At 35.8% G+C, this 17,882-nt stretch overlaps 1 protein-coding gene and 1 pseudogene across 2 annotated transcripts; both read right to left on the reverse strand.

Annotated features, from left to right (window-relative positions):
- LOC149535312 (pre-mRNA-splicing factor ATP-dependent RNA helicase DEAH1-like) overlaps positions 1-12,429 on the reverse strand; it is a 100,396-nt pseudogene extending 87,967 nt beyond the window's left edge.
- Positions 12,277-17,666, reverse strand: LOC149535313 (uncharacterized). Of its 2 annotated transcripts, XM_089804051.1 has the most exons (7): positions 16,509-17,666; positions 14,731-14,884; positions 14,145-14,286; positions 13,930-14,045; positions 13,590-13,740; positions 13,335-13,471; positions 12,277-13,036 (listed from the first exon to the last, which is right to left on the reverse strand). In XM_089804051.1, exons 1-7 carry the CDS (start codon positions 17,392-17,394, stop codon positions 12,943-12,945), a joined length of 1,680 nt encoding a protein of 559 aa, XP_089660177.1. In that variant the 5' UTR covers positions 17,395-17,666; the 3' UTR covers positions 12,277-12,942. The 2 variants fall into 2 exon arrangements, with proteins under 2 accessions (XP_089660177.1, XP_089660178.1); XM_089804052.1 differs by lacking the exon at positions 13,335-13,471.
- Between the last annotated feature and the right edge of the window lie 216 nt (positions 17,667-17,882).

Consider the following 17,882-nt stretch of genomic DNA (forward strand, 5'->3'; position numbering starts at 1 on the left):
TACATGTTGATGGAGTTAGACCTCACCACTATTTGTCCCTCTCCCCTAGGAGTTTTCTTTGTAGAGCAATGAAACCAAATATTCATACTTTCTAAGCAACTAAGACTAGAGAAATGGCCTTTCTAGGCCCCATTACTCATGAGAGATGGAATTGTATTTTGAATCCAATTGAGAATTTGGTAAGGAGAAGCTTACTTAAAGATTTTGGTGAGAAATATTTTGATTATAGTTTCACTCATAGATCAAATGGGGTGATTGTAGGACTAAATTGATTCAAATAGCTGACAACGAATGACTTCTATAGTATCTTAAAGTTGAAGGGTATGATGTTCATCAATCATTTAAGAAATTAGCTTTGGAAACTATCCAAATTAAGCTTCACCAAATTCATTTGCCAAGAGTAGTGCTATGAAAATTCTCTATAAAAACAATTTGTTGGAGATATCGGTGGACTTAAACAGTGGTTCAAATGAGGAACTAGTTTTGATCAAGCATAAATAGAATGTCCAAGAAGATGAGAATATGGTAGTTTAATATGTTAAGGACAAATATGACTTAATATTTTGGTAATAGAATGTCTAGGTAGATAAGAATATGGTAGTTTATTATGTTAAGGACAAATCTGACTTAATATTTTGGTTGTCTTGCGGACTTTTGTTGAACACTCTTACTCTCATATAGATAGTTCATATAGTTTCTTTTTTCTCTTTTTTCTTTTCTTTTTGTGGGGGGGGTGGAGTAAAAACTTAATTCATGCATACTTCCTACTAAATTAATATACATTTATTTATTAGTTTGTTTATGTTTTTTCTATTTTAGTTTTTCTTTTATGTTTATATATAAATGTAGATCATATATATACATATCTATGTACGTATATATATATATATATATATATATATATATATATATATATATATATATATATATATATATATATATATATATATATATATATATAATGTAATTTATCAATTTATATTTATATATTTGAATTTCAATCTCTTTTATTTTCTCTATTTGTTGTCTCTCCTTTACTTTACATATATATCATTCTAGTCAAAAAATACACTTGTTAGCATAATGAAGATTGAGAGGCACATCTCATAAAGCTAGTTGATCCTTCACTCTTTGTTTCTCCTTTCATTTATATATCAGTTTGGCAACAATTATTTCTTATTGTAGCAATACATTTTAATTTTATCTATTTATGGGATCTATCATTTAAAATTATTTGTTACACTTTGAATTACCATAATGATGACATAATATCAATTCTGGTTTAGTTTGCACTGAGAGGTTTAAGAAGTTCAATTTTGGTAATCTACTATGTATTTCATTAACATTCTTGTTTTTAAGAAAAAGGGGAAATCACTCTAATTCTAATTTCCAAAGTAATAGCAATAATAAATATGAGAATTTTTTCTTATGATTAAATGTAGAGCTTAGATCTAGATTGGGAAGAAATAACACGACTTTCTACAAGATCGTTCTTTCTTCTTTCTCCCTTATATGTTAGATCTTTTCAACAAAGAGGAATGTACTTAAAATATTAACATAGGAATTCCTTTAATTATATTAATCCACATCCCCATTTGTAAAGGGAGAATTAATCTATATGAGTCAAACTTAGTGTTAGAGTATAAAGTATTTTCTTTTTAATTAAATCTTTGATTTAATTATTAAGTCACTTATTATCTCTAGTTTGCTTAAGCTAAACTTTAGGCATATAATAATTAATTATTTTATTAATTACTATCATGCAACCTAGGCTAGATCCTTTTATGGTTTTGATCTCCTTTTATAAGAATTGATCTCTCTTTGTAACATTCATCCATTCAATACAATTTGTAATGTTTTTCACAATCAAGAATGTCTCATCCTTTATAGATCCGTGAACTCTAGCCTCCATTGCTTTTGTGCATGCAGGTGATTCCTGGGAGCTATGACCAATTCTGAAGCTCAAATGGTTTTGATGAATAGCCATAATTTATATTACTTTGATTATCTTGATCATTGAATAACAAACTCCTACAAAATAAGTGTTAATTTATAGTTATTCTTATTTCAAGCATTTTTCTTTTTAACCTTTGTAACATCTTACCCTGCATAATCATAAAAAGTGATGATTGCTCCAAGATAAGAGACTTCAAGGTTGTAAGGAATCTATGATTGAGAAAAGTTCACATTTAGAATTCATTTCATTTCATTTTAGCTATCTTTTATCTTTAACATCGGTTAAACTATCATCTTATATAAAGTTAACAATTTTTTAAGACATAATTGATACTATTGGACACTAATAAATTGATCTTAGCTTGTAGTAAAGGTGTTTTGTTGTGCAAGTTGTCCAGACAAAATAATGGAAGGCGACTAAAAGGATAGAAGTGCAATCACATAATAATAATCATTAAAATTAGTGATAATGTAAGTAGCCTAAATTGCATTTTTTCACACTAGTCATGTATACTTGTATTCACTAGTCCAAGATGAAGTGTTAGTGTATCTGCAATACTAGAGGTTTTCTTTATATATTCTTTTTTCCCAAGTGTATGCACTTGAATGGGGTGTAAAACAAATATTTTAACATTAATAAAATTATCAAGGTCAAAACCTATTATTGAGCGATAAAATTGTTAGGACAAGGCAAATGTACAAAATTAATACAAAATTAAGTATACTCTGAAGGAAGACTCAATGAACAAAACAATTTGGAATAATTTGGTATCCAAAAGGTGCACCTAGTAGAAAGATACTGATCACACTAAAAGATTTGTTTGTATAGCAAGAATTAATACTATCTACGTGGTTTTAGCTTTAGCAAGTCAACATTATTGGATAGTTTATCCTAAATAGGCATGCACCAAGGGCATGATATTCAAGGATAGACTTGTACCATAGAGAGAGAGAGAGAGAGAGAGAGAGAGAGAGAGAGAGAGAGAGAGAGAGAGAGAGAGAGAGAGGGTACCATAGAGAGAGGGGGAGTGCATGATATTTGGACTTTTAGTTCTATAATTTTTTTAATTAAGTCCAAAAAACAACCAACATTACTCTCGATGGTGAATTAGAAGTATCAAGTTGCAACAATAAGACCTAGATGATTTACGCTAGACATGTAATGGCCCTTCTTTGTAACAACAAAGAGTGCTATATATTCTTTCTTTGGCAGTCGACCTTTTTTTCCTACTACTTTTTGTTGTTTATAGTTGTATTGAATTCTTTTTGTTGTAAAGACTTTTTGGACCATTCGAAACTTGTTTTTACCTATAATAATATTTTTAAAATGATATACAAACAATAAAGAGTCATTTATTTATTTCATTTTAGGATCAAACATGTTAATATTCAACATGACTATATCGTAGGTTTGATTTACTAAGGATCAATCAAATTATATATTACAATTCAAATGATCAAGTAGTACATATATTCACCAAGAAGAACTAGCTCATGAAGGATTCCAAATGCTCAAAGATCTAATTCTCCATGATGATTGCTACTGGACAGATAGAAAGCAATGATGCCCATTGTGTTACCTTTCTTGACATAGTTGTTTTCTTGTATGTACTAAATAATGCAACCGTTGAATTGGTGATAATAGTTGCATGCCCCAATGTTCACCTATAATTTAAATGATGATTAATCCTTTGCCTTTTTCTTCTATCAAGACAACTTATGACAATCACCGATGACCATCAGTAATTTATTAAAAAAATAAGGATTTTTGCTTTTATGTTTATATTATGATCGGTTGATCACCATCTTTACTCTATTGGCCTTTTTACATGGCACTTCAAACTTGATTAAAAACACAGTAAAGAATAACAATGTAGGTACGAGGGAGAAGGAAATGCAAAGTTTAGAGTACCAAACATCCAAAAACTGATCTCCACAGAAACAAGTTTTTTTCTATTTTGAAACTCTAAATTCTATGTTCTTTTTATTATACACTTTTTCTTCAGTTGCCACTCAATTTGAAAAAACAACTTGGATATCGCTTGGAAGCAGGTTGACAATGTTATTGAACTACACAAAACTCACTAAAATGATCCCATGAAACTTGATATGTCAAATCCATCTAGCATATGATAATAGAATCAATCAAATGTGAGGGATGGATAGTATCTATCTAAAAAGGAAATAAGCAATCTGACCATAAGCAAGTTGACAATGTTACTGCAGTACCCAAAAATCACTAAAATGTTCCCACTAAAATGTTCCCATTAATGTTGATATGTCAATTCCATCTAGTAGAAAATATAATCAATCAAACGCAAGAGATGGATAGTATCTTTATGAAAAGGAAATAAGAAATCTGACCATGTTAGATTACTAGTCAAACTCCAAACAACATTCCCATGAAATTTCATCTGAGAACCTCAATTTGGATTGTATAAATTTAGAAAGAGCCAATTCTAAAAAATTAGCAAATACTAGTGCAGAAGGATGCATACAACACTTCACTGTATTCAACATCACATGCATGTTGTTTCTGTAGAAGTTGAGAAAACCAACTTCACAGTCTACCAAGAACACCTACATGCAAAATACCCTGTTGCTGGAAGGAAACCAAAGAGGAAAAAGCGAAGCTTGGAAATCTCAGTGGAGTGAGAGAGAAAATGTATTTCAAGATGTTAAAAACAATAATTACAAGAATTCAACCTTAAAGGTGAAAAAAAGAAAAAAGCTAGGTTGCGCATTATAATTAATATAAAATATTAATTATATGCACCTAAGAGGCAACTTAAGTAAACTAGAGTAATAGATGTTGAGATAATGGGTGTTGCACACATTGCATAATATTGTTATTTTTTAATTTTATTTTATTATGTAATGTTGTACCTAGATGGACGTGTAACATGTAAAGATTCCCATGGAATATTCTTGATGAGTTGTATTGTAACATTGTGAAAATATTTCATGTAATTATTTAATATTGGGGAAAAGAATTAAATGCCCAATATTAAATGTGGGGTCAGTGGGTTAGGTAGCACATGGTTTTTAGCACACGGTTTATGTAATACCACTTGGTGGTTTTGTGGGACTTGCTACTATATAAGCAGCCACAAGGGTAGTTGTTGTAGAGAAAAAAGAGTGTAAGAGAGTGACAAGAAGAAGACAAAAGGCAAGAGTCGAGCGGGACAAGGCTTGACAGGTTAGCCAAGGGAGCATTTGTGAAGGTTGGAAGCATGGCATGGGATGTGTGGATTCATGCTTGTTCACATAGTTTGCTCGGTTGTGGCTATGGCCATGAAGGCTTCCATGGTTGTATGGCAATGATATTTTTGCTGAATAATACATGATGATGGATGCTTTTGGAGGCTGGGTTTCCCCTCAATGAGGGTTTCCCAAAGTATATCTTGTGTCACATTTTGTGGGTATGTTGTCTATTCTCTTGCATGTGGATTTTAATTTCGTGTTTATATTCAGATCTATTATGGGTTATGTGGAAACGGTTATATTCTTTGTTGCCAAGTTTCCTTACAAGTGGTATCAGAGCTATGGTTTTATTATTGTAACCCTAGATTGAATCCATGGGAATGCATGAGAGGATAAAAGAAAAGGGCAAGATATATGAATGATTTATTGCAGGTCTGAGGGTTTTGGATTTGTTGTTATGATGGGATGTTAAAAGATTTGGGCATGTAAAATTGTTGGACAAAAGGAATTTTCGGATGCTTCATTTAAATGAGGGTTTTGGGGGGTAGCATGTAGAAATGACCTCCTAGGTAAAAACAAACCTCACCATTGGATCCGGGTCGACATTTCCATAAATTTTGATATATAATATGCCCTAGTTTGGCCATGTTCAGAGGAAATGAAAGAGTTTTTTGGTTTCAGCCCATGATGGCTGTCAAATTTAATCCCGTCGAAATTTTTGTCACTGAAAAAATAAAAAATAAAAAATCGTACTGAAAATGGTAAAAAGACTGTCTTAGTAAAATGGCCATAACTTTCTCTCAGAATATCGGATTTCAAAGTTCTTACAGGCGTTGGAAAGCTAATTCAGAGCACTACAAGATGGTGTAGGTTTGGTTCTGTGATTTTAAAAAAAATTCAGATTTTCAGAGCCCTAAAGTCAGATGTTATTTATTTTGAGCACGAATTAGGGCATAACTTGGGCATACGGAGTCGCATTTTGGACTTCGAGTAGTCAACGGAAAGCTCTTGGAGAGCTCTACACATTGGTTTAGATTTGGTGCAGGTTTGACATGATTTATTTATTGATATATCGATCTACACAGTTTATTAATATATTTTGACTATGGTAACATTGTGAGTTTATGGCATTGGAGATTTAAGTTTTGATGTCATTGTATACTCAAGTTTGGTCTCATGATGATATGGTTATCAGTGTTTGATTTGGATATGCATGATGACTTGTTGGATCTACAAGTTGTGCAGTGTTGTAAGCGGTCTATACTTACAGGTTGCATTTATAGCTTGGTTATGGGTTGTCTTTGCCCATTGATCTTTCATTATCGGTGCATATTCAGATTGGTGGCTTGGATTTGGGTTGTCTATGCCCTAAGTCACATGATTTGCTAATTTTTTTTCTTCATGTAGAAGGGATGAGATGTTACCAGGTACAGTCATGGTGGAGGATTGTGGTTGACTATGCTGACAGGTTAGACATATTGAGAGACAGATGCTCAGTTCATGGATGTGATCATGGTGTCATAGATTTTGGCATGACATGATTGGTTATACAGGTACATCCTTGATGTTCATTAGCTTGGATTTCTGATATAGTTATGGTGGTATATCTTCTTGGTTGAGGATCATGGTTATTTAATTTTCTTTTGAGGATCTCATGATGTGCACTTTGAGTTCTTTGATAGTTTGATGCCTTGGTTGATTCTCATGGTTAGAGGATGGGTTTTCATCATGATGTCATGGATAGCTTGGATACACAATTTAGTGGGAGCTTGTGACAGTGATGGGGCGACAGTGCAGAATTAGTTCTTGGCTTGGTTTATATCTTCTTGGTTTGGAGAGGATGGATTTTATGATGCCATAGGTGAGTTGGTACCACAGTTGAGTGGGAGTTGTTGGCATTGATATATTTATTGAGTGTTTGCAGATGTTGGAGGTTTGTCTTAGATCCTGTTGCTGCAGAAGCGTCTTTGACATTTGCATGGTGCACTTGTTATCTTCATGGTGTGTGAAGATGGATAGATCTTGAGGACTCATGGAGTTCTTGGTTATCTTCATGGTGTGTGGAGATGGTTCTTCATGGTATGTGGAGATGGTTCTTCCTAGTATGTGGAGATGGTTTTCTTCATGGTGTGTGGAGATGGTTGCATCTTGAGGACTCACAGGGTTCTTGGCAAAGGTGTGGTTTATGTTTTTATTTGGCATGTTATCCTTGGTATGAGGATGGTTTCATTATTATGTCATGGTATACTCTTGATACGCGTTTAGAGTTGTGACATGTTATGGTATGTTCATGTGGAGCATGTTATCTCTTTGGTTGAGATGGTAAGATCATGTTGTCATGTTTATGTTCCTGAGGCCATGGTTGGAACTTTGACATTGATCTTGGTTTAGTTTCTTAGTATTGAGTACACTGATCATAAGCTGGATACTTCATGATATTGCTATGTTGCATTTGGAGTTGGCATGGATTGATTGGTTATAGGTGCTCATGGGTACTTAGAGACGCTGGTGATGCTGATTTCTCTTGGATTAGAGAAGTATTTGTTGGGATGGTTGATGGTTTCAGCAGGAAGTCCGAGGGGTAGTCACCTGATATGGACTTGAGAGGAGATTGTTCTTATATGAGTCTTGGTTGGAGACTTGGGTATCTTGATGAGCATTCTCATTCCCCACTCTTGGTCTACTCGGCGATTTGCTACTTGAGAGGTATAGCCCATTGTTTCTCTCAGTTGCATTATATTTATGCTTTTCTTTCATGGATATGGATCTTGAGCTATGGTACATGAGTTAGTTATGGAGGGTTCATTTGAGATATGGTTAAGCATTGGTTATCTCCATGTGCATATGTTGTTATGCTGGTTGAGTTTGGGAGATGGTTTTATATTTGGGCATATTCCTTGGTTTAGGAATGGTTTATTGAGTTTGATCTTCTTGTGAGAGGCTTACATCCATGATTAGTTATATGGTATGGTTTGGGTGTTGTTGAGGCTTCTTGTTGGGGTTTTATGGAGGAGATCATACTTGCACAGTTTACATCTAGAGGTGTGTGTAGAAGGACATGATACAGGTTATGATTTGCATGGTTTCTTTGGTCTTGGTTATCTTCCTGGATGTTCAGTTTTGCCTACATTGGATTTGAGATTGGTTAGAGATTGTGATCACTGGTTTGTGCTCATGTTTGTCATGTGAGAGATGACATGGTTATTCCTTTATCTCTTTCCTCTGTTGGTTGTGGTGAACTTGGGAGAGCATTGGAGACTTGTTATGAGAGTTGTTCTTGCAGGATATTAGTTTATGTATTGTGGATGTCCTTGATACTACATGGATTCACTTCTTTGAGATGTTGTGAGTGGATTGGTTATAGATTTGACATTATCTTTTGCCGTGGGAGCTTCTTGGTATATATGTGGTAGGTATTGCTCTTGAGGCTTGTGATTACAGGTTGCAAATTGGATATGTCGGTGATATGAGATTCACTTGTTATACTTTTGAGGTATGGATAGTTGGATGGGTTTGGCACTTGCTGTGGGTGCTATTTCAGCTATGGATATTTTGACAACTACAGATACATGTGATTACCTTTTGGATCGGGTTATTTGTGCTTGGAATTTCAGTTGGTACAAGATTTTATGATCTTCTAATGTGACAGGTTGAGTGGCTTTCTCTTTGGATGGCTTCTATGTATGTCCAGTGGGAGTGGCATAATAGGAGGTGAGATCATTCATGTTTGAGATGCTGGATACTTTGATTTTGTTTCGGGTACCAGGATGGAGCACTTGGTGTATTTTGATCCATGATGGTGGATGTGCTGGGAGGGATTGTTCCCTTGTTCATTTATGTGGCTACGGATTGACCCTATGCAATGTATACAACAAGTGGGAGATTGTTGAGATAATGGGTGTTGCACACATTGCATAATATTGTTATTTTTTAATTTTATTTTATTATGTAATGTTGTACCTAGATGGACGTGTAACATGTAAAGATTCCCATGGAATATTCTTGATGAGTTGTATTGTAACATTGTGAAAATATTTCATGTAATTATTTAATATTGGGAAAAAGAATTAAATGCCCAATATTAAATGTGGGGTCAGTGGGTTAGGTAGCACATGGTTTTTAGCACATGGTTTATGTAATACCACTTGGTGGTTTTGTGGGACTTGCTACTATATAAGCAGCCACAAGGGTAGTTGTTGTAGAGAAAAAAGAGTGTAAGAAAGTGACAAGAAGAAGACAAAAGGCAAGAGTCGAGCGGGACAAGGCTTGACAGGTTAGCCAAGGGAGCATTTGTGAAGGTTGGAAGCATGGCATGGGATGTGTGGATTCATGCTTGTTCACATAGTTTGCTCGGTTGTGGCTATGGCCATGAAGGCTTCCATGGTTGTATGGCAATGATATTTTTGCTGAATAATACATGATGATGGATGCTTTTGGAGGCTGGGTTTCCCCTCAATGAGGGTTTCCCAAAGTATATCTTGTGTCACATTTTGTGGGTATGTTGTCTATTCTCTTGCATGTGGATTTTAATTTCGTGTTTATATTCAGATCTATTATGGGTTATGTGGAAACGGTTATATTCTTTGTTGCCAAGTTTCCTTACAATAGACAACTCAATTAGTTAAATCAAAGCGATCTAATTAATAAGTGTAAACAAATAATTACTCTAACACCCTCCCTTAAGCGAAGCTCAAGAGTTAAGCTAACCTAGCACAGCTATAAAAGCAGGAAAATGGGTCCCAACAACAAGGCCCGATTAGGTACCCAAAATAATGAAATCTCTAGAACTGGAGAAATATAGAAAAACTAGTGGGAAAAAAACCTACTCCAAGAAGATATAAAACAAACATGCTAAAAAAACATGAAGGAAGGCCTCAACAAGACCCCCCAAGGACAACTTCCGTAACCCCAAGCATAGAACGCAACTGAAGATAGTGTGGCGATGCAAAAAGTTTGGTGAAGATGTTAGCAACCTGTGTGTCAATAGGAATGTACTCCAAAGAGAGAACACTATCCTAAATTTGCTGACGAATGAAATGCATATGAAGTTCAATGTGTTTTGTGCGTTGATGCTCCACCGGGTTGCAAGAAATGTGAATAGCACTTTGATTATTGCACCATAGAACAATATGACAATTAGGAGGAAAACCAAACTCAATCATCAACTGCTGAAGCCATAAAATCTCGTAACTAGCATGCACTGTTGCTCTATACTTAGCCTCTGTAGATGAAAGTGGATGAGCATGCTGCTTCTTGCATGACCAAGTGATAGGACCAGAGCCAATTCAAAAGACAAAGCTAGACGTAGACTTTTGATCATCAACATCACCAGCCCAATCTAACTCGGTGAAGCCAACAATGTGAGTTGTCTCAGATGTGTAACGAATGCCATACATAAGTGTGCCCTGAATGTATCTCTAAATACACTTGCCAACTTGCCAATAACTCTCATTAGGCTTATGTGAAAACTGAGAGACAAGACCAACTACAAAGGAGAGATTAGGATGAGTATGTGTTAGGTACAACAAACTCCCAACCAACTGCCGCTACAATGTAGGATCCACTAAAGGCAAAGTGTAAGAGGTAGACAAGGTAACACCCGACTGAAAAGGTGTGGGAGCAGGCTTGCAATCAAGCATGTCAAGAGCATACTTCTGCTGGTAGACAAAGATACCAGTAGAGGACTGAACAATCTGTAGACCAAGAAAGCAATGTAACAGACCAAGATCAGTCATCTCAAATTGTTCCATCAATGCACGTTGAACATCCTGAAGCATAGAGGATGAGCTTCCTGTGAGGAGAAGATCATCAACATATAGCACAAGGATCAAAACCTCACCCTCAAGACGCTAAATGTATACTGTAGGATTGGAGTAGCAACGTGTGAAGCTTGTAGAAAGCCATAAAGGAGTCCATCTTCTCATACCAAGCCTGAGGGGCCTGTTTGAGACCGTACAATGAGCGTCAAAGTCTGCAAACCAAGGAGGAATCCTACACAAATCCCTGAAGCTGCTCCATATAAATCTCCTTAGTAAGATCACCATGCAAGAATGCACACTTCACATCCATCTAAAAGATGGGTCATCCCTAAGAAGCTGCGAGGGATAAGACAAGGCAAGGGATAAGACAAGTCGAATAGAGTTCATCTTGGCAATGTGGGCAAATGTCTCAATGTAATCAATACCTTCAACCTGTGAAAAACCATTTGCAACAAGACGTGCCTTGTACTTATCAATAAAACCATCAGCAACAAACTTAGTATGATATAATCATTTGCATCACACTAACTTTCTTCCCTTACGAAGAGAACAAAGATCCCAAGTATGCTTCTTCATCAAAGAAGAATACTCTTCCTCTATGGCACTATCCCTCATCTTTTCCAGTCTCTTTTCTAGATGATGATGATGATGATCTTGGTGATCCCCATTTACCTCCACTACAAGATCCTCCACAGATGCCTAAATGGGCTCTGATAACATGTAGAAGTTGAGAAAACCAACTTCACAGTTCGCCAAGAACACCAGCATGCAAAATAACCTGTTGCTGAAAGAAAACCAAAGAGGAAAAAGCGAAGTTTGGAAATCTCAGTGGAGTGAGAGAGAAAATGTATTCCAAGATGTAAAAATCAATAATTATAAGAGTTCAACCTTAAAAGGTGAATGAAACCCTAAAAAGGGAAAAAAGCTAGGTTGCGCATTATAATTAAAATAAAATATTAATTATATGCACCTAAGAGACAGCTTAAGTAAACTAGAGTAATAGACAGCTTAATTAATTAAATCAAAGTAATCTAATTAACAATTGTAAACAAGTAATTACTCTTATCAGTTTCTGGTGTAGAATCAACTTCCTAATAAAAATATGTCAGTCTCCCATTGTGTTGTGCTGGTTTAATTCATTGAACCAATCAAAAGGATCCTTGCTGTTTGACAATAGTGCAGTTTCACATTTCCTCAAATTTAAACAAGGCTACTGAAAAAAAGATTCAACTTCTACACCTACTGACACTGATTACAAGTACAAAGCAAAAAGCATTGTGCCAGGTAGTATTTTTTAAAATAATGTCCAATTAATGAAGCAAAGGCTTTGCCAATACCAGACATCAAACCATGGAAATGGCAGCCAACATAGTTCCATGTTTTGGATTATTTTTTAAATAAAAATTAAACTGGAGATTGCTCCAAAGGTTATTACAGCCAGCAGACACCACACATCATCCAACACAGAATGAGATGCCAGTGGTGATCTGAACCTGTATGAATGTGGCATACTCCAGTTGAGTTTTTCCTATATGTACAGGCACAATGCTGGAAACAAAATACATCTTGGCATTGCAGTGTATAGAAATAACTTGTTTCAAACTGAATGTTTTCACATACAATCTTAAGCTTACTCTCTTTTGGCAAGAATAAAATGGCATAATATGAGGAAATCAGCTAAACCAATAAGCTCCCATTTATACACAGAAAATTTACAATTTGTGGAGAAGTGTTTCATATCAAACTGATTAAGCTAAGCCTTCTTTTCATACATCCTTTCAATTCTCTTGCAGTGCGCCAATTATTCTACAAATGTGAAAAACACAGCATCCTGGGAGTTGTATTCTCTGTGGTATGGTACCTGTACCATATTTCCACTGTATTTGGCTGTTCTGAAAATGTCCCAATCTGATAAATCCCTGACAATTGAAGTCCTCAATTAAAGAACGCCACTCTCCATTCAAGTCAAAGTCAAGCACAATAAACCCATCTACTTGTATGCAGCTACGAATCCCAAACACTGTTAATGGCTAGCACGAGCTGGTTCCCCATAGTGAGTTCGTACATGCCTTGTTAAATCAACTTTGTAACCAAAATGACGCCCACAATCTTGAAACCTGTAGTAAAAGCACATTTACCTTGAATCTTTATACAAAGGGCAATCACATCTAACACAGGATGCAAAGAAAATCAGAATGCATGTCATTCTAGTAACTAGTGAATATTATGTCAAAGTCATTTTTTTATATCCAATGAATTTTGTAAAGTAAATCATATAATTCCCTCTGTCGCGGCGATACCTCTGTAGTTATAAAAAAAGGTCATATAATTCCCATCCCTTAAAAGGAAACGCAGCACAAGCAAGTGAAGTTAAACAAATTACAGATAAGAGTAATTCACTTGCTTACTACTCACGTGCATTGAAAAGGTTTTTCGCCTGTGTGTGTGCGCTTATGCCCTTGAAGAGAATTTGTCCATTTGAATCTCTTTCCACAACCCTCCCATGGACAAACTAGAGGCCTTTCATTGCTATGTATTTTCTGATGTACAATCTAATCACAGGAAAAATATATAATGATGATTTTATCTATTGGTCCTAGACAAAAACAATTGAAGAAAACAAAAGAAGAATCTTGAAAATCTATATAAATCAGAGGAAGAGAATATTACCAAGCGCTCCTTGAATGCGAAACGCTTGCCACAACCTTCAAATGCACACCTATGTGCACATTCATGCTTTTTCAAGTGTCGACAAAGCAACTGTTTGCTCTTAAAATGCATGGCACAATCTTTAAATTTACACTTGTATGGTTTAACCCCACTAGAAACAAATGAGAAAATAGGACATGTAAAAAAAAAATTAGATTTCAAATAAAAATAACAAGTACACCATAATACCTTTCAGTTTAGATGGGCAAAAGAAAGTGCTAACGGTAGAATTTCTGGCAGATAAATAAAAATAGCTGCAGAGTGAATGTAAAATTCAAATTAAAAGGTCACAACCATAAACCTATGCTCATTCATGTGGTCCTTCAAGCTGCTTGGCGTTGCAAACCTTTTGCCACACTCTGTACAGTCATGTACTTTTTCATTGAGAAAAAGCATGCGTTTTGTTTCTTCTAGCATCTGAACAGATGAAACATGTTTAGTGTTGAGTTAAATTGTAGAACTACCAGAAAAAAGTACTTCTTACAAATCTATTTGCAGTATAATTAAACTGACAACCTTCTCTATTTGTGACATTGTTAACTCCTGCCATGGGATTGATAACAATTCAAATACTGTTTCTGATGTGGCTGTTGACTCAGCAAGTGATCTGAATGCCATGGCTAGCTCCTGAGTTTCACTTCCCTTCATCTGTTCAAACCTTTATGACATTATAAAGCTTGTCAGAATACCCCTGACTAAAACCAAGCAAATTGTCAACCTAAAGGAAATGTTTATACATGCCAGTTACTATTTATTTTTCTTTCAACGGAAACAAAGGTACTCCTTGTAATCCTCCACCAAAGTGGTATCGATTTCGAATCTTAAAAGAATTCGTCAGTTTTTTAATTTCACAAGACGAAAAATATTCCAAAAAACATTAGAGGTTCTGTTATAACTGACACTTACCAAATTTTCAAAAGTTGCTTGTTCAGATCAGATACAATCATACAGACACAAAAATTAACTCTATAAAAGCTTGAAAACATAATAGAAAACCAGAGACTCATGTCAACCTCATATAGCCAATCTGAGAATGTTTCTTTCCAAAAAATTACATTTGAACAAAATAAAATAAATGGTATAATAGAGCTAACAAACTTACCTTGTCCTTTTCCACTTTGAAAGTGTGGGTTTTCTTGTCACCGTTTTCTTCCCTGGCTTATCAAATGCTTCAGAGGAATTCAAAGTAGCAGTGACAAATTTCTGAACGCTCCCATTGTGTTGCTCATATACAATTCTCATTAATTTTTTATGCACTGCAGAGGAAAGAAATTCGTTGGGAAACAGAATTTACAATAAACAGTTTAATCTGCTAGTGCATGGTAAACTACGAGACAAGGAAGATTGTATACTATTATCATTCATTACAGATTAGCTATTCTCAAGCCTTTCTAGGAAAAACAATTTTGCCTATAAAGATTTGATATAGAAGAATATCTTTTAATTTGACCACCTGCAAAGACTTTTCACTTCTATAGAATCAAAATATAAACAGTTAACCCCACAACTTGCACTTCTATTGAAATTTCATTTCTTCATTCCTAACATTCCATAATAAGATATTCAATGTAAAGCAAAATTTTATGAAAGGAATGAAAATTGTGTCCTCTGGATCTGGATGTGCATGCAAGTACAGTAAAGTACTTTACACAATTCAAAAATATATGTACCAACCAAAAACTAAATTTCTGGTATTGTACAGCCATGGAAGATCTAATAGGCAAATGAACATTCTGAAAACAGCAGCTCAAGATTCCTAGTAAATACGGTTATAAGTAGTCAAGATATCAATATATACTTCAGGAAATCCTCTCAAATTCAGAAATATGTGCAACACAAAATGGTTGGCATACAATCAACATTAGGAAACTCAATAAGTTGGTTAGACTAGTAATAGACATTTTATGCCACATATTTTTTATGCAATAAATAGAGCAGACCTTTGCTCTGGACTGCTATATCAGAAACACAATTTGAGTGCATTTTTTATTTTTTAAGAATAGATTGTCATTCAACTGATCATGACGCACCAATAAAGGTTGGAACAAATTAAGGACATTCTGGCTTTCTAAGCCAGAAAAACAGACCACATAGACCTGAGACCAATTTATACCACTAGATGTAAGAGGTATTCTATGCACAGGTAAACCAGAACTCTATACAAACCAAAACATTTTGAGTTTTAACACCAGTGCAGCAAATACCAATTTGATAAGAGGATACTTGATGAATGCAATTTGCTCTTCAGGAAATGAATCTCATTAGTTCCATAGACCTCAGCCCAAAAACAAAATATTTGGAAGTCAATTCAAATCTGAAATGTCTAAATAAAAAAAGCGACGAGAAACGCCTTGGGGGAGTTTCTGGGATCCTTATAAGCTGTTCCCCAAAATTCCTAGCTTGGGTAGTTTGCCCGCTGGATAAGCATCTTACATTTAGAACAAGGCATGAGGTTGGTGCCAAGTGCCAAGTGCAAGTGCTAAGAGAATTGAGTCCAGAGAGGCCTGTTGTGGCCACAGGACCGAGTGCGCAATTGACCCTAGCACGGCTGCCTCTTGATTGTCCGTAGCAATCTTAAAAATATAAACTAGGAAATAACCCTAAGTCCAGCATGAGGCAAAACAAAGGCCATAATAAGGACCAAGATTCAGTAGCCTAGATTCCTCAGTTCCTGGACGAACTGGATGCAAGTCCCAGAACAACATTGAAAATGCTATCAATTTACTGATTAAAAAAATTAGGGCATGATGCCAATCAGAATCGCAGATATCTGATTGACACATGACTTCGAATCCAAAGTGCATGAAATCAGAATTTGTGGGTGTAGTTCAATCATTTAGCAATCTCATCAAAAACATAGAATTCAGAACTCATGCTCACCAAAAGGGTCTAATTGGAATTGGACCTGCTTTATTCTTTTCCTTTTCTTCTTTTCATTTGGCTGATGCGAGTTTTCAACACAAATGGAATTGGTATGTTTCAGTTGATCTTCTTCCTGGAGACGACCCTGTTCTTGTGATTCTGATAAATCTTCGATAGTTGTGTCTCTCCGGGCAGGAGCCTGTTGTTCTATTTGTGCTAAGGTGGTTTGATTCTGAAATGCCTGGTTAGTTACTGCAATTTGAATGGAAGCCAGAGCCCCTCCAAAACCAGGGTCCCCCAAACTAGTTGCAATGGGAGCTAAAGGTCTCTTAGCTTCTACAGAAGGATTATCGCTACATTGAATTTGAGACTCATCATAGTTTTTCTCAATGCAGTTTTCTGTGACGTTAAGTTCTTCTGGATCTTGTCCATTACCCTCATCACGGTTGTTCTCTGAAGTGGGTTCTCTGTCCTGCAGTTGTTCCTCTGGAAGTTGAGGTTGATCAAATTGGATAAGTTGAAAATGGGTTTGGTTGTGATGATGAGAAAGAAGAGAATGCCCTTGATGGGGTTGAGGTTGGTGTACAGTATGTCTAACCTGCAAGGGATGCAACCCAATTGGGTGATGAATCTGATCAGCTCCTCGCTCGGATGGTATCTGTTCTTGCTCCTCCTGTCTCTGCAGCTGTTCTTGCTGATAAGGAAATTGTTGCTGTTGATGCTGATGTTGCTGTAATTGATGGAATTGGATAAAATGGGTGTGGTGTAAAGGGGACGGAAAAAGCAGGTGATGAGCAAGAAATGGCGGCTGAGAATGCGAAGGATGGAGAAGTGTGAGATGGGTGCGAGGGGGCTGGAGAAAACGTTGTTGCTGTTGTTGGGGTTGATGGTATTCTGCCTCCATGCTCCTGGGCAAGAGGACTCCTATGTAAGCATATCCATGAAAAAAATCAAGAAAACATGATCCTCGATTGAACAGATTACAGGAAAACTAGATGGACACGAAGTTGCTCAGTAGAAGCGATTTCCAATCAAGGTTAAAATTTGGTTTGTACAGGCATTTGGCCAGGGCCTTGCAGTTTGTTTTTCCCAGCCCCCGTGTTCGGTTTATATAGCCTTACAACGTTAGGTGGGATGCTGACCGTATTTTTTTGTTGTTTTGCCAATAGTCGGACGGTGGTGCCTCGATTCTGTGACTATTTATGTATATATATCAAGCTCATTTGAAAAGTGTCATTAATTTAAATAAATAAACAAGGAAGTCTATATGGAGGGGAATCAAAGGGGTACACGAGATCACCGTGAGTCTTAATTAACTAGCAATTGGGTGCAATAGGTAGGCTGAAGAGTTTTATTTAGTGATTTATAGACTAAAAGAGAAAATTAAATACA

Source organism: Cupressus sempervirens, chromosome 10 (assembly GCF_028749045.1).
Source record: "Cupressus sempervirens isolate cs-2001-9-10 chromosome 10, ASM2874904v1, whole genome shotgun sequence".
Classification (NCBI taxonomy): Eukaryota; Viridiplantae; Streptophyta; class Pinopsida; order Cupressales; family Cupressaceae; genus Cupressus; species Cupressus sempervirens.

Excerpts from the sequence above, each read along its gene's own strand:
- LOC149535313 (XM_089804051.1), bottom strand. The coding sequence starts at position 17,394 with ATGGAGGCAGAATACCATCAACCCCAACAACAGCAACAACGTTTTCTC. Across the intron at positions 14,885-16,508 it reads ATTCCAATTAGACCCTTTTG|TGCATAAAAAATTAATGAGA; the intron begins GTGAGCATGAGT and ends TTTCCTCTGCAG. Across the intron at positions 13,037-13,334 it reads GAAAAACCTTTTCAATGCAC|GTTTCAAGATTGTGGGCGTC; the intron begins GTGAGTAGTAAG and ends CTTTTACTACAG.